This window comes from Salminus brasiliensis, chromosome 11 (assembly GCF_030463535.1).
Source record: "Salminus brasiliensis chromosome 11, fSalBra1.hap2, whole genome shotgun sequence".
Taxonomy (NCBI): Eukaryota; Metazoa; Chordata; class Actinopteri; order Characiformes; family Bryconidae; genus Salminus; species Salminus brasiliensis.
Window position 1 is genome coordinate 13,240,118 of NC_132888.1, and position 24,731 is coordinate 13,264,848.

The 24,731-nt window shown below is 42.1% G+C and overlaps 1 protein-coding gene across 11 annotated transcripts in view; it reads left to right on the top strand.

Annotated features, from left to right (window-relative positions):
* The window catches only part of tenm4 (teneurin transmembrane protein 4), a 239,132-nt gene that overhangs the window by 189,821 nt on the left and 24,580 nt on the right, over window positions 1–24,731 (top strand). For all 11 annotated transcript variants that reach the window (XM_072691808.1, XM_072691809.1, XM_072691810.1 and 8 more), the window contains 4 exons: window positions 5,806–6,038; window positions 9,569–9,723; window positions 15,346–16,223; window positions 21,152–21,324. In XM_072691808.1, coding sequence (XP_072547909.1) covers window positions 5,806–6,038; window positions 9,569–9,723; window positions 15,346–16,223; window positions 21,152–21,324 — 1,439 coding nt within the window. The remainder of the gene's footprint in view (window positions 1–5,805; window positions 6,039–9,568; window positions 9,724–15,345; window positions 16,224–21,151; window positions 21,325–24,731) is intronic.

Genomic DNA, 24,731 nt, shown 5'->3' on the forward strand with positions numbered 1-24,731 from the left:
CCATGAAGCGCTATTGATTGATCTTTGCATTGGCGGGTCACAGAAAGCGTTTCAGTTCTGGGCATACTACAGGGGGGCGTGACACACTCCATCTGTTTTGATTTGACCATCAATAGAATTGCTAAGCTGGTTTGATATGATACGTAGCATTGATGTGCACAGAAGTATGGACATAGTAGGATATTGTTACTGAAATATAAAATTCTCAGTTTCTTTAGCAGATTTTGAAAATATCATCTTTACAATGTGAAAATGATCCATGATGAATGGACCTGTGAAGGTGTTTCAGGATGTTCTTTATACAAACTTTGCTCTACAGACAGAAGCTTTTTGAAATATTGAAGTGTTGTTGTTGAAGAATGGAGCAGTGCAGTTGCTGGTTATGTGGAGCTGCAGGCTGTATGTGAATTAGGGTCAATGTATTGGTCTATATTGGTGTATATATAATTTTAGGCACAATTGTCAGGATGACCTGACAACCTCATTTACCATATTCTAAGGCCACTTTCACACCTGCACTTTTAGTCCAGTTAAATCAGGCTGGTTTGTTTTTACCTTTGGTGCGATTTATTTGGCCAGGTGTGAACAAAGTAATTGCCCTCAGATGTGGACCAAAACAATCGCACCAATACCCTTGAGAGGAGGTGGTCTTGGTCCAATCCCATAGCCAAGAGGTAACCAGGTATATTGGCCAGATAATTACTACAGCCAAGAACAAATGCCATCCCTGCCATTGCTCCATGTTAAACTGCACAGAAATATGCACTAGTCCAGAACACAGGACCTTCTTTTGTATTTACTTTCTTGCCCCAGACAGTGTAAACAACATTCTCACGTCGTTTGTTGTGATGCATTTTCATGCCTTTGGATTTTTGCCTGTGTAAAAAAATCTAACCAAGGCAAAATGCTCCAAGTCAACAAACTCTACAAAATTTTACTGATTCAGACTAGAGCAAACTAAACCAAACCAACTATAGATGTGAAAATGCCATAAAATGATTCTCCACACTTTAATTTAATCTATTTTATTTTTAACTGAATGTAACATTAGAAACTACCTGGCTAATATAATACACCCCATAAACCATAACCTCTACAATGTGTTATTGATTAACCAAGAGCTCAGTAAAGCGTAGATAGACAGATGACATATTTGGCGATTAATACTGTAATTGGGAGTCAAATCAGTAAGTTAACCATCATTTAACTGATACCCTTATTTTTAAGCATATAAAATTATACATCAGCCCATATTTTCGGTATCGTGGCAACATTATTGGATCTGTAAAGTGTGTGTGTGTGTGTGTGTGTGTGTGTCTGTGTCTTTGATCTCATTGCCATGTGCACTGACCCTCACTAACGCATTCCCCCCTTGCCCGTGCCGCACTCTCCGTCGTTACGGCGGCCCACTGCGAAATCCAATTATCTCCCCACAACCATCCATAGTGAAGGAATATAGACAGAGTCTACAAAGGTCAGGATGTTCTGCTCATGCCACAGCGCATGACGGGAAACCAGCAAGGCACCGTGCACAGCGGTGTAACGGTGATGTCCCGCCGGTGCATGCGGAGAGACGAAAGAAACAAAAGCAGTTTGTGTCCTGCCGCACCACCCTTCCTCCGCAGTCCTTTTTTAAGCCAGAGACCGAAGCGTTTGAAGACAAACCCGCTTTGCCTCCGCTCCACATGGCGGTCATCAGTCAGCGGGTCAGCTGCGTGCCGAGGCGACGTTCTGCCCCCAGGACGGCCACAGCAGCCTGTTTCCAAGCATTCAGCAGAAGGTCAGTTGTCATCCTGTATAACGGATCGGAGCTGGCAGTAGCAAAAACCGCTCTCCAGCTTCCCCTGCACTCCCGTGAGGGCCTGGGCTTTGGCACGGCTGTTCTCGCCCTTTCAGAGCCTTTCAGAGCCTTTCAGGGCCTTTCAGAGCCTTTCAGAGCCTTTCAGGGCTTTTCAGGGCAAGGTGCGAGGCATGCTGGGGACGGGTTTGGAGACGGCCTTGCTGTTAATGGTGATGGGGAATGGCAGGAGAAGCCCTGCACTCGAAGCCCTGTGACCTGAAGCCATCTTTAGGGTGCTGGCCTCTGTCTCACCAAGACAGAGACACTAAATAAGATTAGATTTTTTTAATATTTCTTGCTGATCTACAGCCATTTTTAACCTTCCTTGTTTTTCTTGTTTTGTCTCTCTTACTCCGACCCTACAAATCTGAGCTGTGGGAGGTGGTGGCTGTGTGTGAGGTCCCACTTTATTTGAATAGTTCTTTCAAATTAATATATCCATTTATTAATCTATAGAACTAATGAAGCTCTCTGTAGCTTTGTGTTAGGCTGAGGATTAGTTTTACAGGTTTACACCTTGGATTGAAGATCAGGTTACATACAGGATTGATCAAGAAGATCTCCACTTTTGAAGGACTTACACTCTTAAAACTAAGGTGCATTGAATTGTGCCCTGAGTGATGCTATAGAAGAACCACATTTGGTTTTATAGAGAACCATTTTTGAGTGTGAGGAACATTTAAATTGGTAAAGGTTCTTCACTCTCACACATCTCTTTCTTACAAACATGGTTCTTAAAGGAACCAAAAGCTGTTCATCTATGGCGTCTGAAGCACTTTTTTTTATTTTATACAGAGTGTAGAATTATGACAGGGACAACTGCAACTACTCTACTCTCCAAAAACAAATTATCCCCTAGAAGGTACTTCTCATGACACTGAGGTGGTACCCTTAGGACTAGGTCTTTTGTACTTTTAGTTAGGCAGTGTACTTGTTGCAGCTTCTTAAAAGGTTCTTTGAACAGTGCCATAGAAGGACCACTTTTGGTTCTCCTTTGGTTGGTGTGGCACAACAGATAACCCCACTACCTGCCAATGAGCTACCACACCATGTGGGACACTGGGGTTCGATTCTCAGTCTGGGTAACTATGCTGTGCTACATCGATAAGAGTCCTTGGGCAAGACTCTTAACACTACATTGACCCTCCTCTGTAATACGAGTAACCTTGTAAGTTGTTCTGGATAAGAGCGTCAGCTAAATGTCATAAGTGGTCCCAAATAGCACTATGTTTGGTTCCATATAGCACCGTATCACTTCTTTACAATCACATCTCTATTACAAACATGGTTCTTTATGGAACCCAAAGGGGTTCTTCTATGGCTTCTTCTATTACTCTAAGCACCTTTATTTTTATGACTTGGCTCTGATGAGGCTATGAAAAGGTACCATTTGGAACCTTTGAGGGTACCTGTCAGTAATTAGTACCTTGGTGAACACAAGTGTACCTATAGTACCATTTTTCCAATTGGTGTACAGGTTAATCTTCAGTAAAAGTGGACCATCTAAGTAAAGTGTTAACGTGTGCGGTGGGTCTGAGTGTGTGTTGAGTGATTTCATTGACTCGAAGCTGTCTTTAGGGTGCTGCCCTCTTCTTCACAAGGACACTGGAAGAGAGCTGTTGTTTCCATTCTTCATGCTGATTTCTGACCTTTTTTGCCTCGTTCTCTCCAAGCGTCTCTCTTACCCTGACCTTTCTTGCTTCACGCGCATGAAGATAAGCCCTCATGAGTGGACCCACCAGAAGAGAATGGAGAGCGTTTCTTTTTCACATATAAAGCACGGTACCTTCACAACTGAAGGAGATTAACATTCAGGCTGTGCCAGACATCTTCATTTGTGCCTCGTTTCTCAGTTGTTGTTGTTGTTGGGTCGAGTCTAGTGCTACGTTTTAAGAAAAACAAAACCACAACCCCTTTCATGTCTGCCTACCCATGTTGGAGAACATGGAGAACAAAGTCTTTTTTTTTTCATCTTTGAACAAACTTTCTTTAAAATAAATAAATAAATAAAGGTGGGGGTCTTAGGTTTAGGGTAGGTGTGTGGGCCCACAGTAACAAGGTCCGTATCTATTGAAGTGCCTGGCGGCACGTCGCAATTATCCAACTTGTGCTTTCCAGAAACTTTAAATTGCAGTGCAGGTGCCTCGCCTCCTTTATTTGATTAGCTTGTGGAGGGGGAGAACAGCAAGCTGGCTCCAGATTGGAGTATGTGCTGCAGCAGGTAGCTGGCTCTCTCACTCCAGCTTTGATTGGAGCTATTTTGTCAGGCCTTGATGTTGCCGTGCCCCCTGTGTGGATATGAGGGATGACAGTGTCAGCCTGACTCGGCTGTATAATGGGCTATTTGCTAAGCGGCGTGCCGTTTCTGCTGGAGAATGCATAATGTTTTGAGATACCATCCTCAGACTACATATATCTCGATCCTCCTGGGACACGAGCGGAACACCCACCTGAACACACACTGGCAGCACATTAGACGCCTGGGGTTTCGCCCGCTAGAGGACCTACATGCGTTTGATCGTTTGGCAGAAGCGCACATGTTGAACACCCAATCGCACAGATGTGCGTGGCAGCCGGGGCGATGGTCTCGGGTGTCAGTGTTGACGGGTACGGAGTGTGTTTCATGAACTACATCATTGGTTTTTACACATGCTGGGAGCACGCACCCATCTGCCAGCCAGTCTTGAATGGGACCGCCTGCAGCAGAGATCACTCTTTAAGATGACATTAGATAGACCTTCTGCTACATCAGACAGACACGTTTTCTTAAGCCAGAGTGTATTTGTGTCACACAAAGGCAAAAATGTACACTATGACTAAGGCATGTTGCTCTCAGGGTTTTTTTTCTTCCTCTGTTACTTATCATTTCCGTCAATAGCAAGGCCTGCATTTTGTATTTGTGTGTATAATACAGTCACGCACTGTACATTTGAAATACGTTTAACCTATTGAACCAAGATTATCGCTGGCCATCCTTTCAGAGACCTGAGACAGATGTCTCCTTTCACTCGTTCAAATCTGCCTCCAGAGGAGTCACAGTGCATGCATGTTCCGACATATGTTGTTGTTTTTTGTACTGACCATTTTATAGAGGCTTGAATGCACTACTTCTGTATTAGTAAAATGCATGTGTGTAAAATCAAGCCTTCACTGTTCTACTGTTTCACTATGTAAAAGATTCTCAAGGCTACCTTTATTGTTGGAAGTTTAGTGCATTCAGAGTACAATTCCAGTTGGTAAGCTCATATTTATCTGTGACAGTGACTAATGTGTGACTTATATTTTATCTTGTGTCTAGCTGTAATATAATAACAAATAAAATAAAAGTCTAAGTTTTGATAGGCTGTATTCTGTTCATATAAAACTGATGCAGCAATAGCATTGAGAACTCCTGTTATGAATGAAGAAAAAATAGCGAAAATGCCACATTAATGCATCACATTTAGGCAAGATGTGCTAGGCTAGTTGTTTACTTTTTGATGCTAAAGGAAAATTATTCTACTTTCAGTCTAATACACAAAAAAATACTTTTTTGGATCTTTTTGAAATGACCATTCATATTTAAAGTTGCTCTAATATGCATGGCACGTTACTCCTTTCTGTGGCTTTGAACTCACGGTAACTGCTCAGTGTGTAATAGGCAAACACTTCAATTTTATGTGTGACTGGTTGACTCATGTTTTCACAAAAGGCAGCTAGCTTAATTGCAGTTGAAATGCTGTCATTGCAAATGCATTGCATTAAAAGTGATCATTTGGCTGTTTTCATTTTCCAACTCTCTGGACATTTAAACAACTTTTTAATCCTGCAAATGACAGTCTGGGTAAAATGAACTCAAGAACATATTGGAATAGTGGATTATAGCTACGCAAATCTATCCTTTTAGTCCTTTCAAATCAGATTAATACGTCTTTACTAAGATTTGTTTTCTGTTTTTGTTTATTTGTTTTTTTTCACATATATAGTAACAGTCCCGCCCACAAGTACTACCTGGCCACAAGTCCGGTGTCGGGTGCTCTGTATCTGTCAGACACCAGCAGCAGAAAAGTGTTCAAGGTAAAGTCCCTGAACACGGTGAAGGATGTGGCTAAGAACCTGGAGCTAGTGGCAGGGACAGGAGACCAGTGTCTACCCTACGACGAGACTCGCTGCGGGGATGGAGGAAAAGCTGTGGAGGCTACCCTCACCAATCCTAGAGGTAAGACCCCTGGACACTGTTAAGCTCACATGTGAAACCTGTCATGACTCGATCAATGCAAAGGTGACTGACAACACCTGAAAACTAAGCAATTACCAAGATTCTCACTTACTGTTAGGCTCAAATTAACAGCCTCTTTATTATCAGAACTACATCTTTTAAAAGGTGCAGTAATCTAAAGGTAAACGTTAAGCAGCAAAGAGTTCCTGTAGTTTTTGTGCTTTTTGTCTACCAAGCCGATGTGTATATGTAATGTGATGGCTTACTCATACATTGGCTCATATCTCTCAGTTGGTGGATTTGTCTTAACATCCAAACAAGACATGATGCCATACAGAGTGGGTTTAGGCTTGAGTGGGTTATGGTCATGTGATGTCCTAACACTAAGGCTAGTGTTAGGATAATACTGACCTTTCTTTGCTCTCAAAAGTTCTTTGAGGCATGGATTCCACAAGATGAAAATTCCCTTTGAGATTTGGGTCCATGCTGGCATGATTGCATCATGCAATCCCTGTAGACATTTCAGAAGTACTTCAGATGCTCCCATTCTACCATATCCCAAAGGTGTTCCTTTGGATTCAGTGACTGGGAAGGCCCCTGAAGAACACTAAACAATCATTTTCATGAGATCTGTTGAAGACTACTTTTGCTTTGTGACATGATGCATTACCATTGCTGGAAGTAGCCATTAGAAGATGGGTGAATTGTGATTGTGAAGAGATGCACCATGCTGCCATCTGTGTGCCTCAGGAGAAACGTTAATCAGACCTGGCTACATTTTTCCAGTCTTCAACTTTCCAGTTTTGGTGATGTGTGTGATTTGGTGTGTGCCCACCGCAGCCTCAGCTTTCTGTTCTTGGCTGGCCGTCATGGTCTTCTGCTGTTGTAGCCCAACTGCCTCAAGGTTTGACGTGTTGTACACTCTATTGGTTGCTGTAGCCTTTCTGTCAGCACCGTGACTGGATGTCTGTTGCTTATTGCAACTCTAGCGACCATTGTGATGAACATTCCAGGAGATTAGTAGTTGTATAAGTACTCAAACCACCACTTTTGAGACCAAGAGCCATGCCACACTCAAAATCATTGATATCATTTTTTTCCTTATGAGAACATTAGCTGAATCTGCTGGCCTATATCCATGATTATATGCATATCATGATTATATGCATTGCACTGCTACCACACAACTTCTGAATTAGATAACTGCATGAATGAGTAGGTGTACAAGTAATCAAGTGTTTTACCTCTCATATTATTGTTTATTTTAACATAACAGCTCTGAATTCAATGGTAAAGCACTTGACTGCAAAAGCATTAGATTTGCCTTTAACCTCTAATACTTTTGAACTTGCTATCCCCAACAGCCATCTTTTTTTCTCAGTAATAAACACTATATTGTTGTTATCTCGAACTTTCTGTATTCTCAAGCTGCTCTCTGTGTTCCAGACAAAATGAGAAATATTCATCATTTCATGAATATTTTAGGATAGTTATGTGGTAGTGTAGGCATATTGTTTGAGATCTATTACATATTATTTGCAAGCCAAAACTGTTTGTCACACGATATTAGACTGTGTTTACCTCAGATACTCCCAGATTCGTGTACTGATTCAGGCCCAGCTCGGTATCAGAGCTGAGCGTCAGATTAGATGCAGCTCAGCCATGGAGACTACACGAAATCATCTTTTCGGGCTTTCAGCATGAAATTGATAGTAAAAAAGCTGCAGCATGAAGCCAAATTATACAGCTCTCATCCATTGCAGCCTGGAGGTGGAGGGTAGCCCTCAGCTGAATGGAAGTTATTTAGTGCTTCGAGTTCTTCACTGGAGTTTGAGGAGTGCTTTGGGACGGAGGGGAAAGCACTGCAGGCTTGGTGAAAGAGCTCGGCTTCGCCGCCCAGATCAATGCTTGCCTCCATTTCCAGAAATACAGGCATAATGGTATTTTCTCTCTGCAGCTTTCAGATGGATGGTGCTTGAGCAGTGTGTTGTTCAGTGCTCATAAAGGGAAAGAACATTCGCAACAAAAGCCATTGATTACAGACTCAGCGTGTTGTAGCTGTTCCAGGCCTTTTCCTGACTGTTATATGACACATTAGTCACCCGATCACGTGATACCTTATAGCTCGCAACCACACCTCATTGCTCTTTCGCTCTTTCTCTCTCTCGTTCTCTCTCTCTCACTCGCTCTTTCTCCGCATGCTCTCTAGCTCCTATTGTTCAAAGGACATAAATAATGAATTCACATGGATATTTTATTTGTCTTGGGGCTTGCTACTAAGCGTGTCAACACTGTGCGATATGCCTTCATTTCCTCCACCTGTGTCTGTTCCTGAAGCTCTCTGCTTAATATGTACAGTGAATCAATGTAGCATTTATCGGATCTGCAAGCTGGAGTTGAAGGTGTTGTTCTTTGCTGTGCCGCCTCTTCATTTAAGTATCGATCATACTGAATCGATTTAAAATAGCATCCAAACAGCATAATTAGCTTTTAATTGGAAAGCCATCTTCTCTTTCTCTAAACTTTTTGCTTAGAGAAAGAGAAGATGCTCACATCATTAACTTGACAAATTGTGTAGATCCATGAATAATGGGAGCACTTGTAAGCTACCTGTATACCACTCTTTACACATTTTGTTATTTGTTATGTACTCATCAAGCTCATTAGGAACATATGCACATTAACCATCATGTGGTAAATATAGGCGTGCAGCTTCAAGTAATGTTCACATCAACCGGCAGAATCTGGGTTTCCCTACCCCCCCAGCAAAAACCCATTGAAAAATGCATTGGAAAGACGACTTTGCATGACGTCCTAACAACATAATATACGTCTTAACAACATAAAGTGCTGCATTGGCTGGCGGTCTTTTACTGCTGTAAGAGCAATCATCAAAAGCAGCAGGTTCTTCATATAGAAATGACAGAAAATGACCAGACTCATTTAACCTGACAGAAAGTATGAGTCTGTACAATTGTGGTGAGCAGATCTTAGAACGCACATGACAAACCGTGAGGTGGATAGCCAAAGCAGCAGAAGACCCCTCTAGGTTCCACATTTTTCAGCCAAGAAAAGAAAGCTGAGGCTACTGAAACTGGACAGTTAAAGACTGGAAAAATGTAGCCTAGTCTGATGAATCTCCATTTCTGCTGGGTCCATGGACCCCAACGTGTGTCAACAGTCCAGGCTGATGGAGGTGGGGTAATAGTGTTGGAATAGTTCTTAGCACACAATTTATGGGCTTGGCAATATCCATCAATCATCACTTGAATGCTACAGCCTGTTTGAGGATTGTTGCTGACCATGTGCATCCCTTCATGGCCACAATTAATCTACCTTCTATTGGCTATTTTTTCCTATGTAATTGCTAAGAAGAAATGCCTTCTCTGTGGAGTGTAGGTAGGTCTACTGATGTGTTCGGTCATATATATTGGGTATTTTTATTTTTATCAGATGTTAAAACCAGAGCTGTCCATGGTCTAAAGAGCATTTGAGAAGTGTTTTATCCTTTGTGCAATCTTTCATTGCAGGCATCACAGTGGACAAGTATGGCATGATCTTCTTCGTCGACGGCACTATGATCCGCCGCATTGACCAGAATGGAATTATCTCCACCCTGCTGGGTTTCAACGACTTGACCTCGGCACGACCCTTGAGCTGCGATTCGGTGATGGACATCTCGCAGGTGCGTTCTTCTGCCTCTCTTCACCTCTCTCACCCATCATCTCCGCCCATGAAAGGCCAAAGTAGCCTCAATCTCTCACCGCTGTCTGAGCACCAGCCATCACGTCAGGGCCTGAGGAATGAGGTCCACTGTGCTGCAGCTGGCCTACAGCCACAGGCTTGAGAGAGCCGGAACCATACTCTCCCTCACACTCGTAGACACATGCAGACATGCGTACACATACACGCACATACACACACAGACCACACATATGCCCCATGACCACCCAGTGGACCGTCGCCCTGACCAAATGCTAACAGTCACCTGAGGCAAGGACACACCACTGACTAGAGGCACGGAGGCTTCCATTAGGGAGATGATGGGCTACAGGGTCTGGCATAAGAGGAAAGGAAAAAAAACAAGAAACTGTCTTTAATGGTATCTCAGACCACTCCAGATTTCCATGAATTTATTCCACTTTTAAGAAGCCATCATGTCTGAGCCCCTGCTGCGTTGATGGCACTTGCTGTGATGTGTGGATTCAGGGAATGTGCTTCTAGTCATACCTTCACTTGATTAAGCATTAATGTTTTGTTATTTTGTTCCTTGTGTTGTTCTTCCTGGGTTCTTTTGTTTACTTCAACCTCTTTTGTCTGCCTACACAAGTCACTTACAGTCATTTGCTAGGGATGTTTGTTGTATATCAGCTCTCTTTTGTGTGTGTGCTTACAGACATTTTGTTTTATTCATTACAAAGTCTTCTTTGGTTCTTTGTGGCATTTAACTGATTCTCATATCCAGAGCCACTTACAAGGTTACTCGTATTACAGAGGTCGGCCAAGGTCTTGCCCAGGTGTAGCGCAGCATAGTCACCCAGAACAGGAATCAACCCCCTCCTAGTCTCCTACATGGTGTGGTAGCTCACATCTGGCAGGTAGAGTTCTTATTGTCTAGAACAGAGGTTTGAGTATATATTGAGAATATATATATATTAGATGGTGTGCCATCATTCCAGAGAACACAGTCTCTACTGCTCCACAGCTCAATGCTGGGGGACTGAATACCCCTCTAGGCTATGCCTGGCATTAGGTATGGTGCCAATAGATTCCTGTTTATCTGCTACAGAGAGTCCTATTCTATTGGAAATACTTTTGTTAGAAACAAGCTACTGTGTGTGTGTGTGTGTGTGTGTGTGTGTGTGTGTGTGTGTGTGTGTGTGCGTGTACGTGCATGCTGTTTACCTTTGTGCCGCCTCAGCTGCCAGACTAACGGCAGCTTTATATTACAGAAAGGATGCAGAGCACAGGGTAGACGACCCTACCACTGTCCCACATAGACACACATACACACACACACACACACGTGTACACACACACACACACACACAGACTGACAAATAGACACAGATAGGTACATATACACTGTCTTTCTCTCTCTTACTCTCCATCTCTCTCCCAACGCACAATTGTGCACACAGACACAGCCGCACTCACACAAACACACACGCACACACCCATACGCTCCCACGAAGGCTGCATACAGCCCCTGAAATGATGACAAATCACACTCATTCCTGCCAAAGACACTCAGACAGTAAAAAGCATCCATTAAAAATTCATGGGCAGCACACCGCTCCACTACTTCAAACACCACCACCGCCCCCCCCTTCCTCACTTAAGCCTGCTGCCACACTTTTTCCGGACTCTTCTAAAGCCTCTCCTTTCCTTTTCATCTCCCTCCTCTTACCTGGTTTCATCAAAAATGTGCTGTTTTATGTTCTGATTTCTGCAGGCTTGAGAAATTCATTAATGGGCCACATTTGAGTGTTTTTTTTTTTTTTTTTTTTTTTGTAGTTTGTCTGAATTAGCTCAGTTCCTCACATGTGATTTCTGCCCTCCACCTGCCGGTTATATTCCTCGTTCCAGGTGTCCCATGCCACAACGAAGAGTTTTGAGCCTCAGCAAGATTGCTTATTTATGCTCTTTTCATCACTGCTGAAGTGTCTCCACCGTGTTTAAGTCTGTTTTTGAGCGAGAAGCTTCTTCCTGATGCCCTCCCACCGCGCACAGAATGATGTCTTGAAGAAAAGGCGTGCTTTGGTGGTAGAGGCTACTTATAAGGCATTTTTATTGAAGAGGGCTAAACAGATAGAGCAGGCTTAGTCAGGGTGGGGGGACACTGACAGCAGCATTTGCTCTGACACCCGGCAAGTCTTCAAACAGTAAAGACTGATTCGTTTTCTAGCTTTATGTTTGTTGGCTGTCAGATGGCTTAGATGACTTGCCGAGAGAGGCTTTACTGAAAAGACTGCCCTGTTTAAAGATGCAAGCAAGCCAGCCTTACACACATAAATATAGATTTGTGGTTTCGGACAAGGTCAAAGTCATGTTTTCTCATCACAGTTTGTGTGTACGTGCGTTTGGGGGGAGGGGTGGGGGAGGATGGTGTTGACTTAGGAATAGCTATCCTGTGTTTACTGTGTTTATTAATTTATATGCTATTGAATTAGTTGAGAAACGTGATGTATTTAGTGTGAAATATTGAAAATATTTTACTACTGTTATAACACATATTTAAATACAAAATTCTTATTACAATAATAAGTGAGTCTATAAATAATAAAGCATATTTGGGATAGAAATACTAGTTGTCATTATTCATAACACCATGATTTAAATTTTCAATTCATAAAGAAAATAATGTTACAAAATCTCAGTTCAGACTGTGAATTTACAATGATGATATGGACTATATGGACAAAAGTATTGGGACATCTGCTTATTTATTGCTTCTTTCAAAATCAAGGGAATTAAAAAAGAGATTCTTTTGTTGGAGTAACTGTCTCTACTGTCTAGAGAAGGCTTTCTACTATATGTTAGAGCATTGCTGTGGGTTTGATTGTATTCAGTGACAAAAGTCTTCTTTAGGTAAGGATGCTTATATATATAAGCCTTGCTGGCATTAAAAGTGTGAGAAGTCAAATGTAGGTGTCCATGGTTTCACAAAAAAGCAACATCACATATTCATCAAATATTATAACATTTGCCACTTCTGGCAACACTGCAATATAGCAATAGCTTAAATTCTATGGTATTTTGTGTAGCTCATTTTTGTCCATTCTCTAAACCTTTGGACAGACAAACATTCTTGTAGTTGGAGAAACACCAGTACATACATGTATATGTGAATCTAAATATGTGTATACATGAGTGGTCATGTGTGTGTGTGTGTGTGTGTGTGTGTGTGTGTGTGTGTGTGTGTGTGTGTGTGTTTGACAATCCTTTTTTACATCAACATGCAAGCCCTGTGTAGTCTTTTGCACTGAATTCTCCCCATACACATTCTATGACACACACACATATACACACACTCTTTTCTATCATGAAATATTCAGCCAGGCTTGTTGACAAGAAATAGGTTTTAAGAAATAGAAAGGTGCTTCCTCCTCGTTCCTGAGGAAATGTGGTTGGTCACAGAGAAACAAGACATGCCCCATGCTAGCTGTGAATGTGGCCAGCAGCACTGTGACTGGTCTGTTTACATAAAGCCCACTGCTTTGATAACAGATACACAGGCACACTGGGGTGGCGTAAAGTGCCACTACATGGGAGGCTTATTTGTGGTGTGGTGTTTCTGGGTTTGTGTGGCTTGTACTGGGTGGACATCTCAGAACATCAGCATTCACAAAGAGCCAGACTAAGAATATAGATCTTTGACCTCATAATGGTTTTAGTTCTTTAGGAAATAATTTAGTGTGTCATAATCAGCAGGCATTGGGCATCAATTTGATGTTAGAAAAGCATTGGAATTTTAGTTAAAAATGAAAAAATATGTACAAAACCCAGTGATTGTGGAATTTTGATTAGAAATCAAGCTCACAGCGTTAGAATTTTAACATTGTGTGGATGTTAACAATATGCTGTTTGGCAGATGTTGGGTTTTGGGCACCATACCTCACAACTAAATATTGGTCAGGCTGATGCCGGCATGTGACATTTGGAAGACGTTGGATTTTGGTTACTTGGATGGTGCTGGGTACCTAGCTCTGATGCATTGGCTAGCAGGCTCCCAAGTGTTCTCTCATTTTCTGGCATGCAGTCAGCATGACCAGGGATTTGAACCAGTGATCCTTGATCACAGTGATCATAGTAGTAGTGCACTGGACCACTTGGTGCACCTATTTGTGGCATTGCACTTTGTACAACCAACTAAATATTTACTTCAGCTGTCACTACTATTCACCACTATTAGATGTTTGCAGTAGACGTTGTCCTGACATTGAATTTTGGTCACCCAACATCACACCTGTATTCAACCAGATAACAATGTCCATCAGTGTTGGTGGCCAGCTGGTTAAAATCTCATGTTTTTCCACAATTTGATTGGATTATTTTGCTTCAACTGAGAATTACTTTTTAAAATAATGAATACACAAGTATAACTTGAACAACTAGTAATAGATTGCTTTTTTGTGATAAACTAATATTATTATATCAGCTATAATCAGTCACAACATTGCAAATATGATGCAGTTAACAAGGACATCAACGCATCAGTGCCTTTTTACCCTCCTTATCCAGACAGGATAAACAGGAGCAGGTCAATTTGCTATTGAGGGAAGTTGGAACGCGTGAACATCGATCACCTTAGAGTGAGAGAACCATGTTGGAGATAGGCTTGACTTTGCAGGCTGTGGTACAGTTCTGCCTTTCCTTTTTCTTGACAAGTTTGCGAAAAAATGGATGTGTCCTACTTGATGCAATCAAATCAATTGGCTGCTTTTAAGGTCTTCTTTTAATAGACTCCACAGCATGACAGCTTGTTTTGCCTTTTTCCTTCCAGTACATTAAAAGCATCTTTTAATCAAGCAGCCTTGTTATCGTGCCAGAACTACTACTGAAATAAGACCTTTTTATTCCATCCTCGAGTGCTCACGCTTCACCCATGCCAAAGGGTGTGCAAATGAGCTATATTGAATAATTCTTATTTGTTAAAGCCTGGTGTATTATTTACGGAAAAGTCCGGTAGGTAAGCAGTACTTTCCTGTTGATGACTATACGTTGGTTCTTGCTCACAGGAACTTGCTTCTAGACATTTTTTTTATGATATAATGAATAACCCTATGCAGGAAAAAGACATCCACAGGGCAAGTTGAGTGATGTACTGCAGCCTTGTTTGGATGTCCAGAGTCTACATGATCAATGTTTCCCTGCTGCTTGGGCTTAATCTGTTCATTTGATTTGGTTCCACTCTCCCGTTTCTATTCATCCTCCGTGGCTCCTTATCGCCATGGATCTGAAAAATCGTCAGGTGGTTTTTGTGTCCTTACTCTTAGCTCCCACATAACTAGTGATTTTCTCTTCTTGTTATCAGATAATCAGCACCCAAGTCCACAAGGGCAGGGCAGAAAAATAGTCTGGGCTTAATTCAATTACTTTTTCCAGGTGTATCTGACCCGCAAACAGTTTTCAGCTATTGCTGTGTAATTTGGTTCCTCCCCAAAGAGATGCTCTATATTGGTTTCTATATCAAGATCAATGTGTTAACATGTACCCGAAGAGCTTTTTCTGTTTTCTCAAATGAAAGTGTGTTTGTGTTACAATCCCAGAATAATGGTGGTAGTTTTTTCTTGTATCTTCACAGGTGCGTTTGGAATGGCCCACTGACCTAGCTGTGAGCCCAATGGACAATTCACTGTACGTGCTGGACAACAACGTGGTGCTGCAGATATCGGAGAACCACCAGGTGAGGATTGTGGCCGGCAGACCCATGCACTGCCAGGTACCTGGCCTGGACCATTTTCTGGTCAGCAAGGTTGCCATTCATGCCACGCTGGAATCCGCCACCGCCTTGGCTGCGTCCCACAACGGCATTCTCTACATCGCTGAATCTGATGACAAGAAGATCAACCGCGTACGTCAGGTTTCGACCAATGGAGAAATCTCGCTGGTCGCAGGGGCTCCTAGCGGCTGCGACTGCAAGAACGACGCTAACTGCGACTGCTACTCAGGCGATGACGGCTACGCCAAAGACGCCAAGCTCAACTCACCCTCCTCCCTTGCAGTTTCGCCCAATGGTGAGCTCTTCATCGCTGATCTGGGCAACATTAGGATCCGCTATGTACGCCGAAACAAGCCTTACCTCAACCCGCTCAACATGTATGAGGTGTCTTCACCCATCGATGATGAACTCTACCTATTTGAGGCCAATGGAAGCCACATCTACACCCAGAGCCTGACCACAGGTGACTACCTGTACAACCTGACCTATACTGGAGAGGGTGACCTGAGCAGCATCACAGACAAGAACAAGAACAAAGTGACACTGCGCAGGGACAGTACAGGACTGCCTCTTTGGATCATGACCCCTGATGGCCAAACCTTCTGGTTCACTATTGGGACTAATAATGCCCTCAAGAGTGTGGCTGCCCAAGGCCAGGAGCTAGCAATGATGACCTATCATGGAAGCTCAGGATTGTTGGCGACCAAAAGCAATGAAGATGGATGGACCACGTTCTATGAGTAAGTAACCTGTTGTATATCGTTCATTTTTTTCATTGTGGCTGTTGGTAAATCCGAACACATTAGTTTCAGTATTGATAGACTGTAGACAGTAGGATTCTGCAGACAGACCACACTTTTCTGGCAGTAGTAGCCATGGCTATGAAAACAGACTATAGAAGTCTAGGGCTGAAACTGGGACATGGTTAAACATGTATGGTAAATTAATTCTGTCTGTATGCAGGGAAAGTAGCGGGTTATTTCAGACAAGGACAAATAGTTTCAGAACGTTTGTATTCAGGGATTTTGGTGTATTTCTGTCCTTGATTTATTTTTTTTTTCAATCCACACCAACGTGTGAGAATGCTCAAGTGTGCTTACTCATGGTTGCCTTTTATACAGAGAGAACAGGGAGAACATTCAGAAGCTGTTTCTAAGAAAGTCATTTCCTATTCATCTTCAGCCGATTGAGAAAGCAGAAATGCAGAGTTCGATTTTGTCTTCGTCTTCATTGCAAACAGGGCTGGAGTGCTTGCAGGTTTCAGGTTCAGGATATGCAAAGTACTGCCACAGCACTATTTTCTCATTCGCACTGTCAAGAATGAGCAACTTCACTGGAGTGCCATCATGCCCCGTCTCTTGATACAAGAATTTTAATGAGGGCTTTTCCATATGCTAGCCTTTAAGAATGAGCTTGAATTGAATTTGAACATCTTGAGGAGTATTGCATTTGATATATAGTCTGAAGTCTGCAATTTCAGATACAGTCATGTTGTGTATAAATCACAGAATAAGCTGATGAGGAGTTTCCCTGAAGCATTGGAGACATATGATTGTCTTTGCATTCAGATGCTTTCAGAAGATACGGCTAAGAAGAATCCATATACTGTAAGACACAATACAGTGCATTATCCTCAACTTGCCCATGGAAACTGTAGGTTTCTATAGAGTGTTTGCATCTCACAGACTTGAGAGCTGCTCCTTCCATTCTGAGAGGGAGAACATCTCGTTCTTTCCTTCAAGGTCTGCTTGAACATAGATGCCTGTCACTTGTGTTGTTCCCTTTCTTTACTAGCCTGGCAGGAGTTTTTGGAACAAAACCGCCTTGACTATTGTCTGTCCTCATTTCTCTCAGTGGTGTACTCAGGCATGTTCTTTTTAACGCATGTGGCAAAAACATATTTGGTAAGAAGCAGAAAATGACCCTTGATAACTGGAAGTGAGTACGCCTCCAGCTGTATTTTTCTCTGAACATGTGTTGTTCTCCTTGTTCAGATAAATTGAAAATAGTCTAACAGCAATTACACCTTTTTTTATTTCTTCCTTTCCCCCCTGCTACGTCTTATCAAAACCTCATGCTGTCATATCACTTGTTTAATCCCCTTTCGCCAAATGAACAAATGGCATAAGAAGTGCATTAGCTCAATAATTGCTATTAGATGGGACAAAACAATAATTAACATTAAAGAATGGTTCACTCCCTGAGCTTTTCTGAGCAATTAGCTTTAGCTCTGGCTTCCTACAGCCCACCCCAAGCACCATGGAGTGGTCTTTTTAGAATATTTTTTTTTGTTGTTAATTTATTATTTGATTTTAATAATTAGCTTTGAAGGTTAAATTGCCACCCGAGGGGTCAAAGTCATAATATGCCAACAGAATAGACCTCAGTATTTATCTATGCACTCCACCCTGCGTACAGTACAGGCCCCGGCGGTTTATCATAGCCACCACCTGAATTCATTAAGCTCCCTTTGAGACACGCGAGCCTGAGGACGCACACTAGTTACGTCAGCCAGGATTTGTGCCGAGCCTGTACGCAAAGCAGCGGAGGCAGACTCAACAAAGACATCTGCTGAGCTGTCCCCTCCATTAGGCTTTATTGGAATCTTGCTGTACTGTGGGGATTGCAGATGTGTTTTTGTCACCGTAATGGAGTTTCAGAGTCTTTGCTGAGTTCTCGGTGCGAACGTGGATGGCTTATATGTTTATGATCAAATGATGAAATGATGTTGTTGTTAGCAAGTGTGCTACATCAGTGGTGGACAGACAGCCTGACTGGCAGCAAAGGCGGTGAGAGAAAGGCCAGAGGTCATGGCTGTGGCTGCTCTGTGAATGAGTTCAAGTGGAAATATGGGTTTTCTAAAAGAAGCACAGGTGCTCCCTCACTCTCCATCTCCTCATGTGTTTCTCTCTGTCTTTTTCCTGATGTCTCTCTCTCTCTCTCGCCTCCTTTGTATTCTCCCCTCAGTCTGCTTTGAAGACACTAATAGGCATCTCAGTATGAGCAGGTTGTAGCTATCAGAGTTTCCACACTCACACACACACCTTGAGCTCAGGCTCAAGGCTCTTTCAGGGGACTCGGGGGGTCAGCGATCACAGCACAGTTCAGTTTGCGGCTTTACAAAGATATTTTCGATCATACATTTTTTTCTGCACAAAGACGTGGATGTCTGACTATGCCTCACTGAACTGACTGGTGGGATATTCGGACTCACCTGGAAATAGATTTTAGTGAAAAAGTCAATTTTTTCCATACCTTTAGCTTCAGCTGACAAGCTCAATCATATACTGGCCAAAAGGGGTTGAAGAAACTTGCCAGACATCAAAGCATCTCAACAGCACCGCCACTTGAACATGATTGTAAGAAATTGTTACAAACAACACCTGAAAACCCAAGGTATTGTTTTATGATGTTCTTTTATTTAAATGTTTTTATTTTAAAAGATCTAATAGAACTTTGCATAGCTTCACTGTCCAATGAAAACATGTATCTCCCAAATGGAGACTTTACAGGAGAACTTTGAATGGAAGTCAGTGTAAAATAAGAGTTTATTCCAAGTCATTGTAGAGCATTTTTATTGGTCTATTCATCCAGAATTCTTCACACAGTGTACAGAACAAGTTCTTTTTCAAATGTTACTCTGAATTGCAAACTTAGAAATCAATAAATATTTCGTCTGGTGCATTCAGGTATTTCACCTGAGAGCAGAAAACATGTAACTGATTTTATTTTTGTATTATTTAATAATTATTTAAGACAATTCATTATGTCATTATCACACTGATGTTGCAGAAGTCTCACAATAAATATGTAGCAAATCTTGTAAACTTGTCTTAGAAGGTTAACACAGATGAGCATGTTTGCTGTGTTAGTTTGAAATTTCACAGATTAGCCAGTCTCACTTTCCAGTAAAACAGTATTTTGTGACAGATTTGTGTGTGACAGTACAGCTTTGGTAATAATACCTAATATCACACATTTTATGCCCTGGTTGAAATGTCAGCACTCATCAGCATTCAAAACCTTTCCGCTGTTTAAACTTTCTTTGGGACAAAAGATCCTCAAGATGTGCTTTCAGCAGTAGTTTGGAGACAGAAACTGTCAAACCATTATTTAGGGCAAACCTTGTTCTTCATGCCAAAGGAGAAACACTGTGATAAGCATGAACTGAATATTTCCAGATATACCAACGGTCTTAAAGAACTCCAATCTTTTTAGCAAAACTCTGCAGGTATTATTTCATGCATTATTCAAAATTCTAATTTCACAAGCAGTGTAATTACAGACACAGTGTCCCCAGACTTCTGTCGGGCAGTGTAGTCAACTGGCGAGACACTTTAGCCTTAAAGCTACAGCTCATTTGTTTTGTTGTGTTTGTGGCTTATGTTGCTGTAGTTGACTCATTTGGCTCATCCTGAAAGGGAATTAGGGCAGAATGTAGAAATGAACACATTTCCGTAATGTTCGTATCCTAAAACTCAGGACACACAGCTGCACTAGAGGTATCCCCACACTCATCATCTAACACTTCTCTCAGAGTTAGTATCTGAATTTTAATGTGGGGGGAAAAAAACTCTTTTTTACATTGAGTGAATCATAGATACTCTGGTAATAGACATCTGTGAGTCTTCCTCTTCATCTCATCTTCAGCGCGTCTGTTCGAGCAAATCGGATAAGGGAAAAGTCATGCTGTGGCTCAGTCTTTTATCGCTGATTACCTCCGCTTGTGGAAATAAAGAAGGACAGCCCCATTCTGTGCTTTAATACAACACTGTGTGTGTTTTATCCTGAGAACTTCACATATCTGTGAAATCTTTACCCCTAAATCAGATCAGATTTCGCTCTGCGTCGGCTGGAACGCTCACGTCTTTCATTTCTGCCAGGCTGAGGCTGGAAGGGAGGAGCCAGCGCTGTGGACCAGCTGCATCCATCACTTGTGTTTTAAATGTTATTAGAGAGACGAGGCGCATCGGTGAGAGCTCTACAGGCTTCAATCGCTCTGCTGATAAAAGTCTTCCAGTAGAAGCGCTCACTCATGATGGTAGAGTAGACTGGCACAGCTCAAACAGGGTTCTGCTGTGGTATGCCTGCAGATGACAGAAGCTATTTGATCAGCCGTGGTAGTGTTTATTGCATCACAGTTGGCTTGGAGGGAATTCTGTAAGAAAGACTGTGGTAAATACCAAGCTTAGCTCATATGTAGATTCTATCTATGACTGGAAATAATGGTATTGTCCATGCTTGGTCACACTTCAATCTTCCAATGCTCACAGTGTTAAACTATGTGGCTAACTCTAAAAAACAATTATTTGACAATTATTTACTATTTATTCATTTTAATATATTATTAACTGTTTTTTAATCATAACAGTTGGAAGCACCAAGAAAACAGCAACACTCCAGTTAACACCACTGAAACTATAAATCAGTGGTGTTGTGAGGCACTAATACTGCACTTTGTATAGTACTCTCTAAACCTCTTTTGATGATAAATTGAACCATATTTTAAAGGAGGTGGAGGTGAAGATTTGGAAGATATAATATGCAGTACAGGTATTAGAAAAGTTAGGGATGATTTATCAGACAGTATGCATTATTTTCAGTCTTCCTGGAGAAATACTACTTTGACTGCTAACCCTCCTATCTCTCTCTCTCTTTCTCTCCGCAGGTATGACAGTTACGGGCGGCTGACGAACGTGACCTACCCTACAGGCAGGGTAAGCAGTTACCGCACTGACGCTGACAATGCAGTGCGAGTGCAGGCTGAAGGCTCCAACAAGGAGGATATCATTGTCACCACCAACCTCTCTGCATCTGGAACCTTCTATACGCTCATGCAAGGTAAGGGCCTCATATAAGAATGTGTATGTACTTCATGTGCTTTACTGTTTGTGTGCTTTCTGTTAGTCACAACATCTTAGTATTACATGCTTAGGAGTCACATGCTGGTTTTAACTATGTTCTGGATAGAGATTATTCATGTGGCTTTTTGATGTCAGTGCAGTTCTATAATCTGCATTTGTATTATTAGTTGCATATAATCCAACAGTTTCTGAACATCATTTTTCAGATGTTTTCAGAGACTTTGGAGAGTTTCTTTTCAGTGTGGAAATGCATCATGGCAGTGATGTCTGGATTGCACTGCAGAGGAATTTTAAACAGTGAAATTTGTTCTGACAGCATGGGCTCAGACTAATGACTAAAAATCCCAGTTTTGTCTCTCAACCCCAGAAACAAAACACTTCAGTTTTGTGCTCATCCCAGCTTTATCAAGTTGGATGTGTACGGGGAAAAGCAGCGTTCATCCTCTTCCTCTAAGAATTACAGGCCGAAATACCTAGTGCTTTTCACTGAACTCAGCAGTGGTCTGATCATTTCAGTCCTCTCAGGATTTTCGTGATTTTTCAGGCAGATGTCATCCTGTGTTGGAAAGAACTGCCACTCACCATATTTAGTCTCCTAGCGCCTATTCACATTGAACACTTCCCGAATTTTGAAACGGTGAACTCTTTGGAAGAGCCTGTGAAGCATTTATTTGATCTTCACGGCAGAACTTGGACTCTCTCCTCTCTGCACTGAGAGAGCATTATCCCTTATTATATAAGTCAATTAGAAAAGTGGCTTTCTGCTCACCAGGTGTGATGCAAACATCCAGGTTAATAGAAATTACAACAATACAATAGAAATTAGGGATTGCACAGATTTATCAACTAGTTGACCATGATTATGACACTAACAATATGGACGTATTAGAGAAGAGTGTTGTTAAAATATATTACTGAAGATGAAGCCTGTACTACTATCACTTATCACAGTGGTTGTTGTGGCGCAACAGTGGTTGTTGTGGCGCAATAGATAATACCACTACCTGCCACTGAGCTACCACACCATGTGGGCAAATGGGGTTTGATTCCCAATACCAATAAGAGTCCTTGGGCCAGACTCCTAACTCCAACTACATTGGCCCATGTCTGTAATGCGAGTACCCTCGTAAGTCGCTCTGGATAAGAGCGCCTGCTAAATGCCGATAATAATAAATGTCACTTTACAAAATCACTTGTATAATATGCAAAATATGGATAGGTTAGCCTACAAAGATATCGTTTGCATGTTAGTTGGCATTGGTTATGCTCTGTTTCAGAGCTAGGAACAGAGTGCTGTGGTGTGGTGGTGCTAGCTTCCGCAACAGTAAGTCTGAGTGAGCCGCACAGCTAGACGAAGTCGCTGTGAGCCGTAGCATAGCCTAGCAGAGCAGTTTTTCCCTTCGCTGTAGTCCTAAATTAAGCTGATAGATGACCCTGAAAACGGCTACATAAAGAAACCCTGAACAGCTGCCTTTCACATTGTGTGAACATTGAGTACAATGAATCAAAAGAAATGGTCCAAAATGACTTGGAATAGAATCTTGTCACATTAACCCTACATTTGCCTTCTTCTGAGTTGCTGAAGGCTCCAGTCTCAGCTGGAAACGAGCCTTAGACAAGGGAAACCAACACAAGCAGATGGCCGCTGGTCTTTGCACTGTGCTAATTTAGAGAACACATGTCACTCAGAAAGATAAAAGTAGCCATTGATTGGCTGTCCCTGAGTTTTGTGTATGAGACTGGGTCGGTTGTTTCTGTCTGCTGTAGGAAATCCAATCTTAATCAGTCTGGCCCGAGGACAGAGGGGCTTGTCCGAGGTCACGGGCCTCGAGTCTAGGCCTGTGATTTTTCTTGCATACTTTGGCATTTTGATGTCCTGTTTTGCGGCTGACCAACTGCTCCATCGATTCCCAATATTCGGCTTTGAAGTCCCCCTGCCCCGCTCCGCTTACTCAGAAGCTGTAATGATTTTGCTGTGCTCTTGTGAGCGCTTGATTTGAAAGGCCTCCCCTCCCCCGTGTTTCGATTGGTCCCACTGATGGATAGCTGCACCTGAGAGGCTGTGTGTACGTGTGCGCGTGCGCGTTTGTGTGTGTGTTTTGGTACTGTTAGTGCTGGGTGGAGCTAGCGGTCAGTTCAGAATGACGACCTTGTACTTGACATCTGCTGTACAGAAAGAGAGAGAGAAGTGACAGAGTGAAAGGGGGCACAGAGCCAGCTGCTTTGTCGCTAATTAATTCGCTCTTGTCTTCTTTGTAAATGGCTGCTGAAAACGTGGATATACATTTCTCACAGGCGCTGACCTTGTGGTATTTATTGGCAAGTGAAGCTACTGTGTGGGTGAAATGGTGGATGTGGGAGGGAGAGGTGGGCGGGTGAGTTGGAATCACTTACAGTATATTACTATTTACGTTTTTAAAACTGGGGAGTTACTGTCATAGCAGGTCGTAGAGCACAGGACAGGATGGGATTAACGTCATATCTTCCCAAATAGATTAAAAGGAATAAGATGTTGCTGCGTCACGTTTACAACGAGGTTCTAAACTTATTCTAAGCTAAAGTTAAGCTAGAGTTCCTCGAACTTTCCGCTCCACCTTAAAAAATGCAGCAGTTCTGTTCTACTGTTGAAATGTACACAATGCAACTATACTACTGTTTAAGGTGGACTGGAGAGTAAGAATTAGAGCATATATTAGCTTATGTTTTTAACATCATCAGTTTAAATAAAGCTTTTTGTTTTTGAACTCTGTCCAGGGTAGTTATAAAAAAAATGAGAAGTTGGTCTGCAACAGGTGAGGAACAAAACAGTAAACCTACGGATCAGCAGTAGATAAGAAACGTAAAAGCAGATACCTGATCCATTAAAAAAGGCCTGGATCATCCTTGATCCTGTGTCAGTGGATTGCATCGTGGCGTCCCTAATTTTAAATTGAGCGTCACAACATTTGTAAATGAGATGCAGCTGAAATGGCTTAAATATGGTGTAAGATGTTAAGTGTATGCTCCTCCTCCTCAATGTGTTTAATGTTTATTTCCATCCCAAAACTTCCCCAATCACATGACGTCCCCCGGCGGGGAGGCATTTGACAATGAAGCGCTGAGGCATTGCTGGGATTTAAACTTATGATTTCCTCACACTTAATTAGCAGGCAGTTAGATTGTAGGGCCACTCCAGAGCTGTGAAGTTACACTACATACAACACAGTTATGAGTAAATTTACATTTCTGAAATGCACATGGCTTCACAGATCTAGAGTGGCATAAGTTTAAATCCCCCACTGTGTTTTATTGTCTGAGAATAGGTAAGCCTTCCTACATGTGAATTTGTAACCTGCAGATGGGAATAAACAGTAAACAAATTGGAAGAGGAGGAACCCAGACAAA